Source organism: Mastigoproctus giganteus, chromosome 3, assembly GCF_048544385.1.
Source record: "Mastigoproctus giganteus isolate SK-2022 chromosome 3, ASM4854438v1, whole genome shotgun sequence".
Classification (NCBI taxonomy): Eukaryota; Metazoa; Arthropoda; class Arachnida; order Uropygi; family Thelyphonidae; genus Mastigoproctus; species Mastigoproctus giganteus.
In genome coordinates this window covers 242,692,676-242,704,767 of record NC_143577.1, presented here as the reverse complement: position 1 = coordinate 242,704,767, position 12,092 = coordinate 242,692,676, and the positions used below count along the sequence as shown (strand labels likewise).

The window sequence follows — 12,092 nt, the reverse complement described above, 5'->3', positions numbered from 1 at the left end:
GGAGAATTACCTGGAGATCGGCATTTAAGGAATTGGTAGTCGATATTCGAAAAGTTGAAGCTGATTGATCAGGGCAAGGTTTCTCAAAATGGAAAGTGGAATGCAATGTGCTATCATCAGCAAAACTATGGATAGGATTTCCAGTCAATGGAAGAAGGTCATTACAAGAGCAAAAGGAAAATTACATACAAGAGGAAAAGTGGGAGAAAGAACTGAACCTTGGGGGACACCAGCATTAGTGGAGAAGTTAGAAGACAGAGCTATCTACCATCACCCTCAGTGAGCAATCAAAGAAAAAACTGGATAACCAATTACAAAAAACATTTGGCAAACCATAAGGTGGAAGCTTGTTTAGAAGACCTTAGTGCCAAGCACGATCAAAAGCCTTTGATATGTCAAGAACAACTGCTTATGTTTCACTGAACTTTTCCATTGAATCTGTCCATAAATGGGTAACACAAGCCAGAATATCACCAGTGGATCGACACTTGACGGAATCCATACTGGTGATCATTGATCAGATGGAAGGTAGCAGTAGTAGTGGTGGCATGTGATGCAAGAAAGCAAGTGTATGAGCTTATGCAGCATCAGCCAAAAAAAAAAAAAAAACACACCATTCCCTCCAAATGCCTGTCCAGTTCCTCCTTAAATTTATTTAACCTATCAACTTCCACAACGACAGATGGAAGTTTGTTCCAGCAATTAACCACCCGCTGGCTAAAGGCAAATTTCCGCACATCTATTCTACATCTGTCCTTTCTTAATTTGAATTTATGCCCCCTTAGGTTCGTAATCTGAACAAGTGGAAGGATCCCATCAGAATTCAGCATGTTCAACCCATTCAAGGCCTTATACACCTCAATCAGATCACTGCGCAGGTTCCTAGCCTCCAGCCACTGCAATTTGCAGAACATAAGCCTCTTTTGGTAAGAGGATCCCTTCATTCCCCTCACAATCTTGTTGCCCTTCTCTGTACATGCTCAAGCAAATCTACATCCTTCCTAAAATGAGGCTTCCAGACCTGTACGCAATACTTAAGGCATGACCTGACCATTGCCTTATACAGAGGGACAATCACCTCCTTTTCCCTGCTAGAAAAATTCCTATATATCATTGACAAAACCCCATGACCTACCCTGGCAGCCTGTCTGCATTGCTCAGAAAACTTCATATCTGACTGCACAATTACTCCCAGGTCTTTTTCATTTTCTACCACACAGTTGGTACATTTCTCTGGGGTTACTTCTACCCATATGCAGTACTTTGCATTTGTCAAGATTAAATTTCAGTTGCCACTTCTTAGCCCATCTGCCCAAATTATCTAGATCCTGTTGCAGTAGCACACTGCCATTACTGACATTAACAACCCTGAAAACCTTTGTAGCATCTGCAAACTTCGACATTAAGCCTGATATACCTTCATCAATATCATTGATAAATATTTCTAGGTTTCTATGTTTTTTAAGAGTTTGGGGTTAATTGATTTCTCCATTACATTAGAATGAGTAGAAGTAATTGCAATGGGACGATAATTGGAGGGGAGGGATTTGTCACCCCTTTTAGGAACTGGCTGGATATGAGCAAATTTCCAAGCAGAAGGAAAAACATCTTTGGAATAAATAAGTGAAAAAAGCGGCAAAGAATAGGAGTAAGTTCAGGAGCAGAGGTTTTGAGAACAAGTGGAGAAATGCCATCAGGACCTGGAGCTTTCTTAGCATTAAGATTCATCAAAATTCTTCTGACATCCTTTTGATGTAAGACCACAGGAGGCATTGAATGGAGCGTGTTGGGAATGGTGGGAGGTGTTTTACCAAGATCATTAATATATGAGTTGGAAGAAAAATGGGATGCTATTAGGTCAGCTTTATCCTTGGCTGAAGTCACAACAGAACCCTCTGGTTTTGACAAAGGTGGGAGCAGAGATGGGCAAAAGTTGTGGCCGATAGCTTTGACAAGAGACCAGAATGCTCAGCTTCCATTAGGGCAAGAAGCAAGTTTTCTACTCTTAGCCTGTTCAAAATCCAGTTTGGATTGATAAATAACTGCTTTACAATTGTTGCGAGCTTTGGTGTAAGCAGAAATTAAACTGAAGCATTGGAAACAAGCATAATTGATAAGGAATGTTGCATATCAATTATGATATTTAACATTCTTCTGTTGAACAGCCTTGGCACATTTATTGGAAAACCAAGGTTTAGATAAAGGGTGAGATTTTAAAGTGGAGTGTGGGATAAAGGATTCCATTCCTACAAGAATAATTAGTAGACTTATGTAGATTATTATTATGCGTAACTATTTTCTGTAAATGCAATTATAAACTAATATAAAATCATTTTCTAATTGACAGTGTAGGTTCTGGTGATGGCACACACAGATATGGAAGGTGTATTGCCTGAGGTTTTGCCTATGCATTAGTTGAGGCATATGATGCAAGAAAGCAAGCTTATACAGCATCAGCCAAAAAAAACTCTTCCCATTTCACCCATCTGGCAACTCCAAATGTTTGTCTAGTTCAGCCTTAAATTTATTTAAGCTATCAACTTCCACAATAATAGATGGAAGTCTGTTACAGCAATCAACTACCCACTCGCTAAAGCCAAACTTCTGCACATCTACTCTACAACTGTCTTTCCTCAATTTGAATCTATGTCCCCTCAGGTTTTTAATCTGAGCAAGCAGAAGTATCCCATCAGCATCAAGCCTTCTCGAACCATTCAAGGCCTTATACACCTTGATCAGATCAAGGTTTTTAAGGCCTTGAATGGTTTGAGCAGAACTTAAGTCTTTCTTCGTAAGCAGACCCCTTTGTTCCTCTCACCAATCTTCTTGCCCCTTTCTCTGTACTCGTTCTAGCAACTCTACATCCTTCCTAAAATGAGGTCTCCAGACCTGTATACAGTACTCAAGGTGTAGCCAGACCACTGCCTTATACAAAGGGATAATCACCTTGTCTCTGCTAGCAAAATTCCTATATATCATTGACAAAACAAAACTCCATCACCTGCTCTGGCAGCCCATCTGCACTGCTCAGAGAACTTCATATCTGACTGAACAATTACCCCCCAGGTCTTTTTCATTGTCCTCCTCTCTGAGTGTAGTACCACACAGTTGGTACATTTCTCTTGGGTTACTGCTACCCATATGAAGTACTTTGCATTTGTCAATGTTAAAGTTCAGTTGCCACTTCTCAGCCCATCTGCTTAACTTTTCTAGATCCTGTTGCAGTAGCATACTGTCTTTACTGTCATTAACAACCTTGCCAACCTTTGTATCATCTGCAAACTTGGACATTAAGCCTGATATACCTTCATCGATATCATTGATAAATACACAAAACAACAATGGGCCCAGTACTGAACTCTGGTGGGCTTGGCTAATAACATTAGTCCACGTAGAGCACTGTTCATTTATTACCACTCTCTGCTGTCTCCCACTCAACCATCCCTTTATCCATTGCAGTAACTTGGACTTAATGCTATACCGTTCCAATTTGTACAGCACTCTTCAATGTGCAACAGTATCAAAAGCTTTCCTTAAATCCAAGTATATGATATCAAAATAATTTTTTGCATCCAGTTCCTTTGTGACCATATCGTAGTATCCAATTAAATTGGTCATACAAGACTTCCCCTTAACAAACCCATGCTGTATCTGAGCTATTACTGCTGTCTTGTCTAGGTGATCCTGTATCACCTCTTTAACCAGTGACTCCATTATTTTTCCCAGAACAGAAGTTAAACTATCAGGTCTATAATTATTTGTCACACTTTGAACCCCCCTTGTGAATTAGGGATACATTTGTACATCTCCAGTCCATGGGGAAATCCCCTGACTCAAAGGATGCTCTCATAATTATGGCTAAGGGTTTGCTAACTTCTCTCGCTGCAGCATTCCCTCACTGTCTGGATAGATTATAACTGATAGATTCCATCTGCCCCAGGTGCCTTTTTTTATATTTAAGTTCAACAATTTCTCCTCCACTTTTCTCTCAGTTATTACAAAATCACTTTCCTCCCTGTTAGAGTTTGATAAACTTCTGGCATTCCCAACCTTGAATAACTCTTCATGTGTGAATGGAGATGCAAAATGCTCTTCAGTTTATCAGCTACTTGAGCAGAATCATCAACAGTTGAGCCATCTATGTTAAGTGGACCAATCTAATTCATCCCCTTCTTTCTACAGTTTACATAAGTAAAGAACTCTGCTGTTTTTGTTTGCATCCTTTGCCAAAGATTTCTTGTAATCTGCCTTCGTTTGCTTAACCTCCTTTGTAACTTGATTACAGACTAGCTTATATCAGCCATAGGCTTCTGTGTCGCCTGATAATTTATATGCATCCCATGCATTTTTCTTCTCTGCCATGAGCCTCATTAATTCATCCGACATCCATTTAGGCCTGAACCTTGAACAGTATTTCTTAGTTGGTATGAAAAGTCTAGTAGCCTCCAAGATTAAATCCCAGAAGACTTCCCATTTAGAATTCACCTTTCATAACATCATCAGTTGATCTCCCAGTATAGAATTTAAAAATTGTCTGAGACCACTTTAGTCACCTTTATGAAAACAAAAACCCTTCCCTTTACCCTTGATGGTAGTTATATATTTAAGTAAATCCCACATCAGTATACTGTGATCACTGTCACCTAGTCGTTCCTTTATCTGCAAATTCTTAATGCATGCATAATCCCTACTGATAATCAGATCAAGGGTATTACTCTCTCTGGTTGCCCCTCGAATACGTCGCTGTAGAAAACAATCCTCCAATAAATCCACAAAAGTCTTGATAGTGTGCGAGTGACAAATGTACAAGTTCCAGTCAATATTTGGATAGTTAAAATTTCCTGTTACAAGTAATTCTGATTTACTGGCCCATTCTATTTCTCTGCACAACTGTTCATTGTACTCATCACAGTCATTAGGCCTATATAACATACTCCTACTCTCAATTTCCATTTCCCAGTGTTTGTCACATCAAACAGGCTCAATATTGCACTGTCCACCAGTGCAACTGGATGCACTTCCTTAGATTTTATGTGTTTCTTAACTAACAGCATAACCCCTCCTCCCTTCCTACCCTGACTGTCTATGTACACATTGTACTCCCCAAATTCCAATTCTGCACTGGTAATATCTGTGTGACACCATGTCTCTGATATCCGAATGATATTTGCCTTTGATGTCTTGATCAGCACTTCAAATTCATCAATTTTATTTACTATACTTCTAGCATTAGTGTACCTGCAAGTATACATGCACTTGTTCTTACTCTTAGTTACTCTAACACAGCCCATGTACTGACTTGTTCCATGATGACTCTAATCTAGGCTGCTGCTCATTACAATAGAAGCAGTGCAAGAATCACTTTTGCCTCTGCTTGTGGCTACCATTGATCTTTTAGCCTGTGAATCCCCCCAATCTAGCAGTTTTCTGACCCACCTAACACTGCCTTGATAGCATCAGCAACGTTAATGGTCTTTCTGTCAATGCACCATTTACCATAGAGCTGAGTCTTACCTGTCTGCATTTAGGAACATCTGTTTACAAGAAACCTTATGTTAACGGGTCAGTTCATGAACTTTTTTTTTTTTTTTTTTGATTTGGTAGTTGTTGGCGCATCAGCTTCTGTGGCCATATTGCACCTCCCAAGGTTTTTGCAGTACTTTGATCCAAGCCCGAGGCGGGAATCGAACCCGCGACCTTTGGGTTGCCGGGCAGGTACTTTACCCACTCGGCTAGCCCGGTCGGCAGTTCATGAACTATGATTCAACATATGTTCAATGCAATTTATCATTTATATGGTATAATTTGTACCAGGCATGGGAACATAACAGCACGATTTCCACATATACACGCACACAGAGAGAGAGAGAGAGAGAGAGAGAGAGAGAGAGAGAGAGAGAGAGATATTGCTGAGGGAGGATCTGATAAATGCAGATATCATAAGTATCTTTGGTCACTGTCAGAATATCTGCATATCCTAACAGTGACCTGTTGTGCAATGGTTTTTAACTGTGGGGTTTGTAAAACTGAAGAACCTCAACACAGGCAGCTTTGGGAATGGAACATAAGGGAGCTATTCAGATGGGTAACTTAACTGCTCTACCTTTAAATAGTAAACTAAGCTAAAAACTATCAAATTCATTCTTGGCTAAGGCAGTATTCGTGCTTACATCAGGTCCAAATGTTAACTGCAACAAGGGACCTATAAACATTCCATTATGGTGTCCAGTATTCTATATTTGAGGTATTGCTCAAAACATCAAAGGCAGATATTGTTGGGATATCAGAGACGTGGTGTCACACAGATATAAGGAATGCAGAACTGGAATTTTGGGAGTACAATGTGTACAGGAAGGATAGACAGAATAGGAAGGGAGGAGGGGGTTATGCTATTAGTTAAGAAACACATAAAATCCAAGGAAGTACAGCCAGTCGATATCGCTGGACAGTGCAGTGTCGAGTCAGTTTGGTGTGACATAAGCATTGGGAGATCAAAATTGAGAGTAGGAGTGTGCTATAGGCGTAATGACTCTGATGAGTATAATAAGAAACTGTATAAGGAAATAGAGTGGGCCATTAAATCAGAGAGTCTTATAATGGGGGATTTTAATTTCCCATTATAAGACAGATAAATACCAGTGTACTTATCTGTCTAAAAGGTCATTTTTATAAGGGCAATTGCACTATACTTTCATCGTTATCATATGTTTCGTTATAAGAATCAATTTTGAATGCCTTTGTGATATTTTTCTAAAACACATTTCTGGAGGTCACTACCATAAAATAATAAAAACAATTTGCACTTTTCGGTTTACAGACTTTTCTGTTAGCGCAAATATTTGCGATAATACCGATAAGAATCTTCTCTTCATTCCCATTTACTTATTACAATGGTGAAGGGAAAGGGACCAATTGAAAGTGCAAGTGGTGGCAGTGCTAGGAAACAAAACAAAATTGATTTAGAAATAAAGATGATTAATTAAGAAGTATGAAGCAGGACAAAGTTTGTCATTTATTGCACGGAATTAGGTCTCACTGCATCAACAGAGAATACTATTTTAAAGGCCAGTGTGCATATAAAAGAACATGTTAAAGGATCAACGCATTTAAGATCAACAGTGATCACAAAACAGCATTCAGGCTATATCGAAGATGGAAAAGCTATTATTATGGATGGAAAATCAGATTCAGAAGCAAGCACCCCTAAGTACAATAGCCATTCAAGCAAAAAGTATTTACGAAGATATTAAGAATTAAGTATGGCAAACCCCAAGACAAGTTCGTGGAAAGCAACGGGTGGTTTAATATGTTCAAGCATCGTGCTGCTTTCCAAAACATTAAAGTATGTGGTGAAGTCGCCAGTGCCGATTCTGCAGCTGCAGAGAAATTTTGTGATGTGTTGGGAAAAACCCTTCTATATCTCCACAGCCCTCAACTTCTGCAGTGTCGTGCTTATCAGCTGGAGAGTTAATTCTGACAACGGTGCTCGAAAGATAAAACTTGCTGACATTATGCCTGTGTCCTCTCTCTTTTCGTAATTTTATAATTTTAGAAATTTTTGTAATTTTGTACGCTTTTGTCATTTTTTTTCTGCGCATGAGATAAAAAAATTTAATAAATAATCCTATTTACATCTTTTTCGGCAAACATTTCTTTTTTGCTTCAATCAAATTGGCGAGTACTACATAAGCATTTAGGGAAATTCCGACTTACATAGAGTTCCATGGAACGCAACCATTACATAAGTCGGGGAGTAGCTGTACTTACTTTTTATTTGCATTTCACTAAGTGAAATACCATGAAGTAGGAACTCAAGAGAAAGCAGCCGAATTATAAGTGCTAGTGCAGAAAAATAATAACTACAAAAACATTAATAGTAAAAGCAAGCAGCAGAAACTGAAACTAATGCCCCCAGGGGCTTACATCTGGTGAGTATGGGCTTGGCACACCCAGGGTCCTAGGCTGGATATCATCACTCTTCTCTTTCATGGTAATTCCTCTCTACTTCTGACTCTCTCTCTCTCTCTCTCTCTCTCTCTCTCTCTCTCTCTCTCTCAGGGAATTTTTTTGGGCTGGTGCAGCATAAGCCTCAGGCTTCCTTGCACCATACGGCTAATAATAATAATAATGAGGGATAAGGAGGCAATTATCCTCTTGGATAAGGCAATGGTCAGGCTATACCTTGGGTACTGTATACAGGTCTGGAGGCCTCATTTTAGGAAGGATGTAGAGCTGTTGGAACAAGTACAGAGAAGGGCAACAAGATTAGTGAATGGAACAAAGGGTTGCTCTTACAAAGAAAGGCTTAAGTTTTGCAAATTACAGTGTCTGGAGACTAGGCACCTGCAAGGTGATCTGACTGAGGTGTATAAGGCCTTGGATGGTTTGAGCAAGCTCAATGCTGATGGGATTCTTCCTCTTGTTCCGGGTAAAATAATGGAGTCACTGGTTAAAGATGCATTGCAGGATCATCTAGACAAGACTGCAGCAATAATTCAGACACAGCATGGGTTTGTTAAGGGAAAGTCTTGTCTGACAAATTTGATAGGATATTATGATGTGGTTACAAAGGAACTGGATGCGAAAAATAATTTTGATATCATATATTTGGATTTCAGGAAAGCTTTTGACACTGTTGCGCATGGAAGACTATTGTACAAATTGGAGCAGAATGGTATTAAGGGTAAGTTGCTACAATGGATAAAAGGATGGTTAAGTGCTAGAAGACAGAGGGTGGTAATCAATGGGTGCTGCTCTTCTTGGACTAATGTTATTAGTGGAGTCACACAGGATTCGGTGTTAGGTCGACTGTTGTTTTGTATATTTATCAATGATATTGATGAAGGTATATCAGGCTTAATGTCGAAGTTTGCAGATGATACAAAGGTTGGTAGGGTTGTTAATGACAGTAATGGCAGTGTGCTACTGCAACAGGATCTAGATAATTTGGGCAGATGGGCTAAGAAGTGGCAACTGAAGTTTAACCTTGACAAATGCAAAGTACTACATATGGGTAGAAGTAACCCCAGAGAAACGTACCAACTGTGTGGTACTACACTTAAGGTGGTAGAAAATGAAAAAGACCTGGGAGTAATTGTGCAGGCAGATATGAAGTTTTCTGAGCAATGCAGACAGGCTGCCAGGGCAGGTCATGGGGTTTTGTCAATGATATATAGGAATTTTGCTAGCAGGGAAAAGGAGGTGATTATCCCTCTGTATAAGGCAATGGTCAGGCCACGGCTTGAGTACTGCGTACAGGTCTGGAGGCCTCATTTTAGGAAGGATGTAGATTTACTTGAGCGTGTACAGAGAAGGGCAACAAGATTGGTGAGGGGAATGAAGGGATCCTCTTACCAAGAGAGGCTTAAGTTCTGCAAATTGCAGTGGCTGGAGACTAGGCACCTGCGCGGTGATCTGATTGAGGTGTATAAGGCCTTGAATGGGTTGAGCACGCTGAATTCTGATGGGATCCTTCCATTTGTTCAGATTACGAATCTAAGGGGGCATAAATTCAAATTAAGAAAAGACAGATGTAGAATAGATGTGCGGAAATTTTCCTTTAGCCAGCGGGTGGTTAATTGCTGGAACAAACTTCCATCTGTCGTTGTGGAAGTTGATAGGTTGAATAAATTTAAGGAGGAACTGGACAGGCATTTGGAGGGAATGGTGTGATTTTTTTTTTTTTTTTGGCTGATGCTGCATAAGCTCATACATTTGCTTTCTTGCATCACATGCCACTACTACTACTTGCCCATATTAGTCATTTGAGGGGACAAATTCAAATTGAGGAAAGACAATTGTAGACTAGATGTGCAGAAATTTGCATTTAGCCAGCAGGTAGATTGTTGGAACAAACTTCCATCTGTTGTTGTAGAAGTTGACAGCTTAAATAAATTGAAGGCAGAACTAGACACATTTGGAGTTAATGGATGGGTGAAATGGAAAGGTTTTTTTTGGCTAATGCTATATAAGCTTACTTTCTTGCATCATATGCCTCTACTATTGCTAATAAGGTAAAGAGGAGTGAAATACATGAAAAGAAAGGTGTCACTGATTAGTTGAACCATTCTTAGAAATTTATACAAGATTAATAATTATTATTCAGCAAAGTAGTAATGCCAAGAATGAAAGGTGAAGTCACAAGAGTAATAAAATTTATTACTTCATTAATTAACTAGTGCTTTTATTAATTACTACTTTATTAAGTAGTAAGAGGGGGGAAAAAGTCAACCATTTGAAGCAATATACAATGAAACTTACTCAAATATGACCAAAAAATTAAAAATCTAAAACTGAAAATTTCAAAGCAAAGCCAGCTGAACTCAGATAGTGGTAACATAATCCTATTATGTCATTACATGATGCAACAATGGGATTCCACATTTATATGGAAGAACAAATATACAATAGAGTTGCTACTAACTAGGAGGGCCATTTTTCGTTTCTATAAATTAAAAAAAGAAATCCAAACTATGTTGCAAATGACCTGAGCATTTCTCACACTTAAACATAATCACCATCATTAAAGTTTCTTCAGTGTAGAACTAAAGTTAAATTTTCTTATTAAGTTGATGAGTCATTTTACGGTGAAAAGCCTGTTAATTAAAAAAAAAAAAAAAAAAACTTACTCAGTTCTCACCTTTTATATCCATGTTACCAAATGGTATAATCCAAAGTGGACAACCTTCTTTGTCATGACCAACAAGACTCCCAGGAAAGTATTTAGTAATTACCTAAAATAATAGTTTTGAAAATCTTTATATTCAATCTCTTAACTAGATATTAAAAATTTAAAACATTATGTACAAAACAGGCACACACACACACACACACACACACACACACACACACACACACACACACACACACACACACACACACACACACACACACACACACCAGTAAAAAAAAAAATAATGAAAGCTAATTCTGATAGAGCAATTTTTTTCTGTTATGATAATGATGGAAGTGAACTCCCATACATTTCTATGAAATACAAAATGAATATCAAAAAGCATAAAATGTAGCAAATATGATTACTTGTAATAATTAAAAAAAACTAATGACTAAGTAAAGTTTTAACATCTCAAAGACAATTCTACATCATACGATGTTTAATTGGAAAATAATGCCCATTGAATCATAATTCCGAAAAAACAGCTTCCTCACAAAAGTTATTTCAGTGATATACAATATTAATGTTAACTCATTACTGCATATAACCAAAGCTTTGTCTTGAATTATGGCAAAGGAAAATAATGTCCATTTTCATAATGATTAGTAATCAATTTTTTGATATGTTGAAGGACTAATGACATGCAAGCATAAATCTTCAGAAAAAGGACACCTCACTGTGGAATGTGGAAATAAAATTTAATAATATAAAATGGATAACTGTTCAAATGAGTTTATGCATATAACATACACAGATTTCAAAATTTGAAACAGCTGGGACAAATATACACACACCTTGGAAAATTCAGAAAAAATTACCACTGCCTATATGTTCCAGCCTACTTTTTTGGGTCTTCTTCTTGCGGCTAAAAGTTAAGCTTGGGATTGCTTATTTTTTTAATTTTTTTTTAAATATTTGTACAGTCTGGTTTTGTGCTGCCATTAACACTGATATACGGAACACGATGTATAGTGCACAAATCAAGTAACAAAGATGCAAAAAAATACTAGAGAGAATATAGTACAGGGAAGGGGCATTATCATTACTAAGTTTCTGGTTATGCAGAAGCTTAAAATGGATATTGACCAGCTGTAATGGAGTTCAATCATTAAGTAACAAAGGCGAAAAAATTTACCAGAGGATATAGTACAGGGGAAGGAACATTATCATTTACCGAGTTTTTGATTAAGCAGAAACTGAATATGGATATTGATCAGCTGGTCAGTGGTTATGCAGTACTGCTGTTTATTAGTTCACAGTCATTAATGCCATTTAACTAATAAAGGCAGAAAAGTTTATAATTAACATGAAGAGCAATACCGCTACATTATCTAGAGGGCTTCGAATAAATTTGAATAACAAAAAAATTTCTGAAACATAGTTAAGGGTTGTTTGAAAGAAAGATATAAAGCTTTAC

General features: G+C 38.0%; 1 protein-coding gene across 1 annotated transcript in view; it reads right to left on the bottom strand.

Moving 5' to 3' along the window:
- Positions 1-12,092, bottom strand: part of LOC150088974 (SEC14-like protein 2) — a 96,874-nt gene that overhangs the window by 23,194 nt on the left and 61,588 nt on the right. Inside the window, exon 5 of the mRNA XM_090370979.1 lies at positions 10,640-10,733. Within this exon, the coding sequence (XP_090227105.1) occupies positions 10,640-10,733 (94 nt within the window). The remainder of the gene's footprint in view (positions 1-10,639; positions 10,734-12,092) is intronic.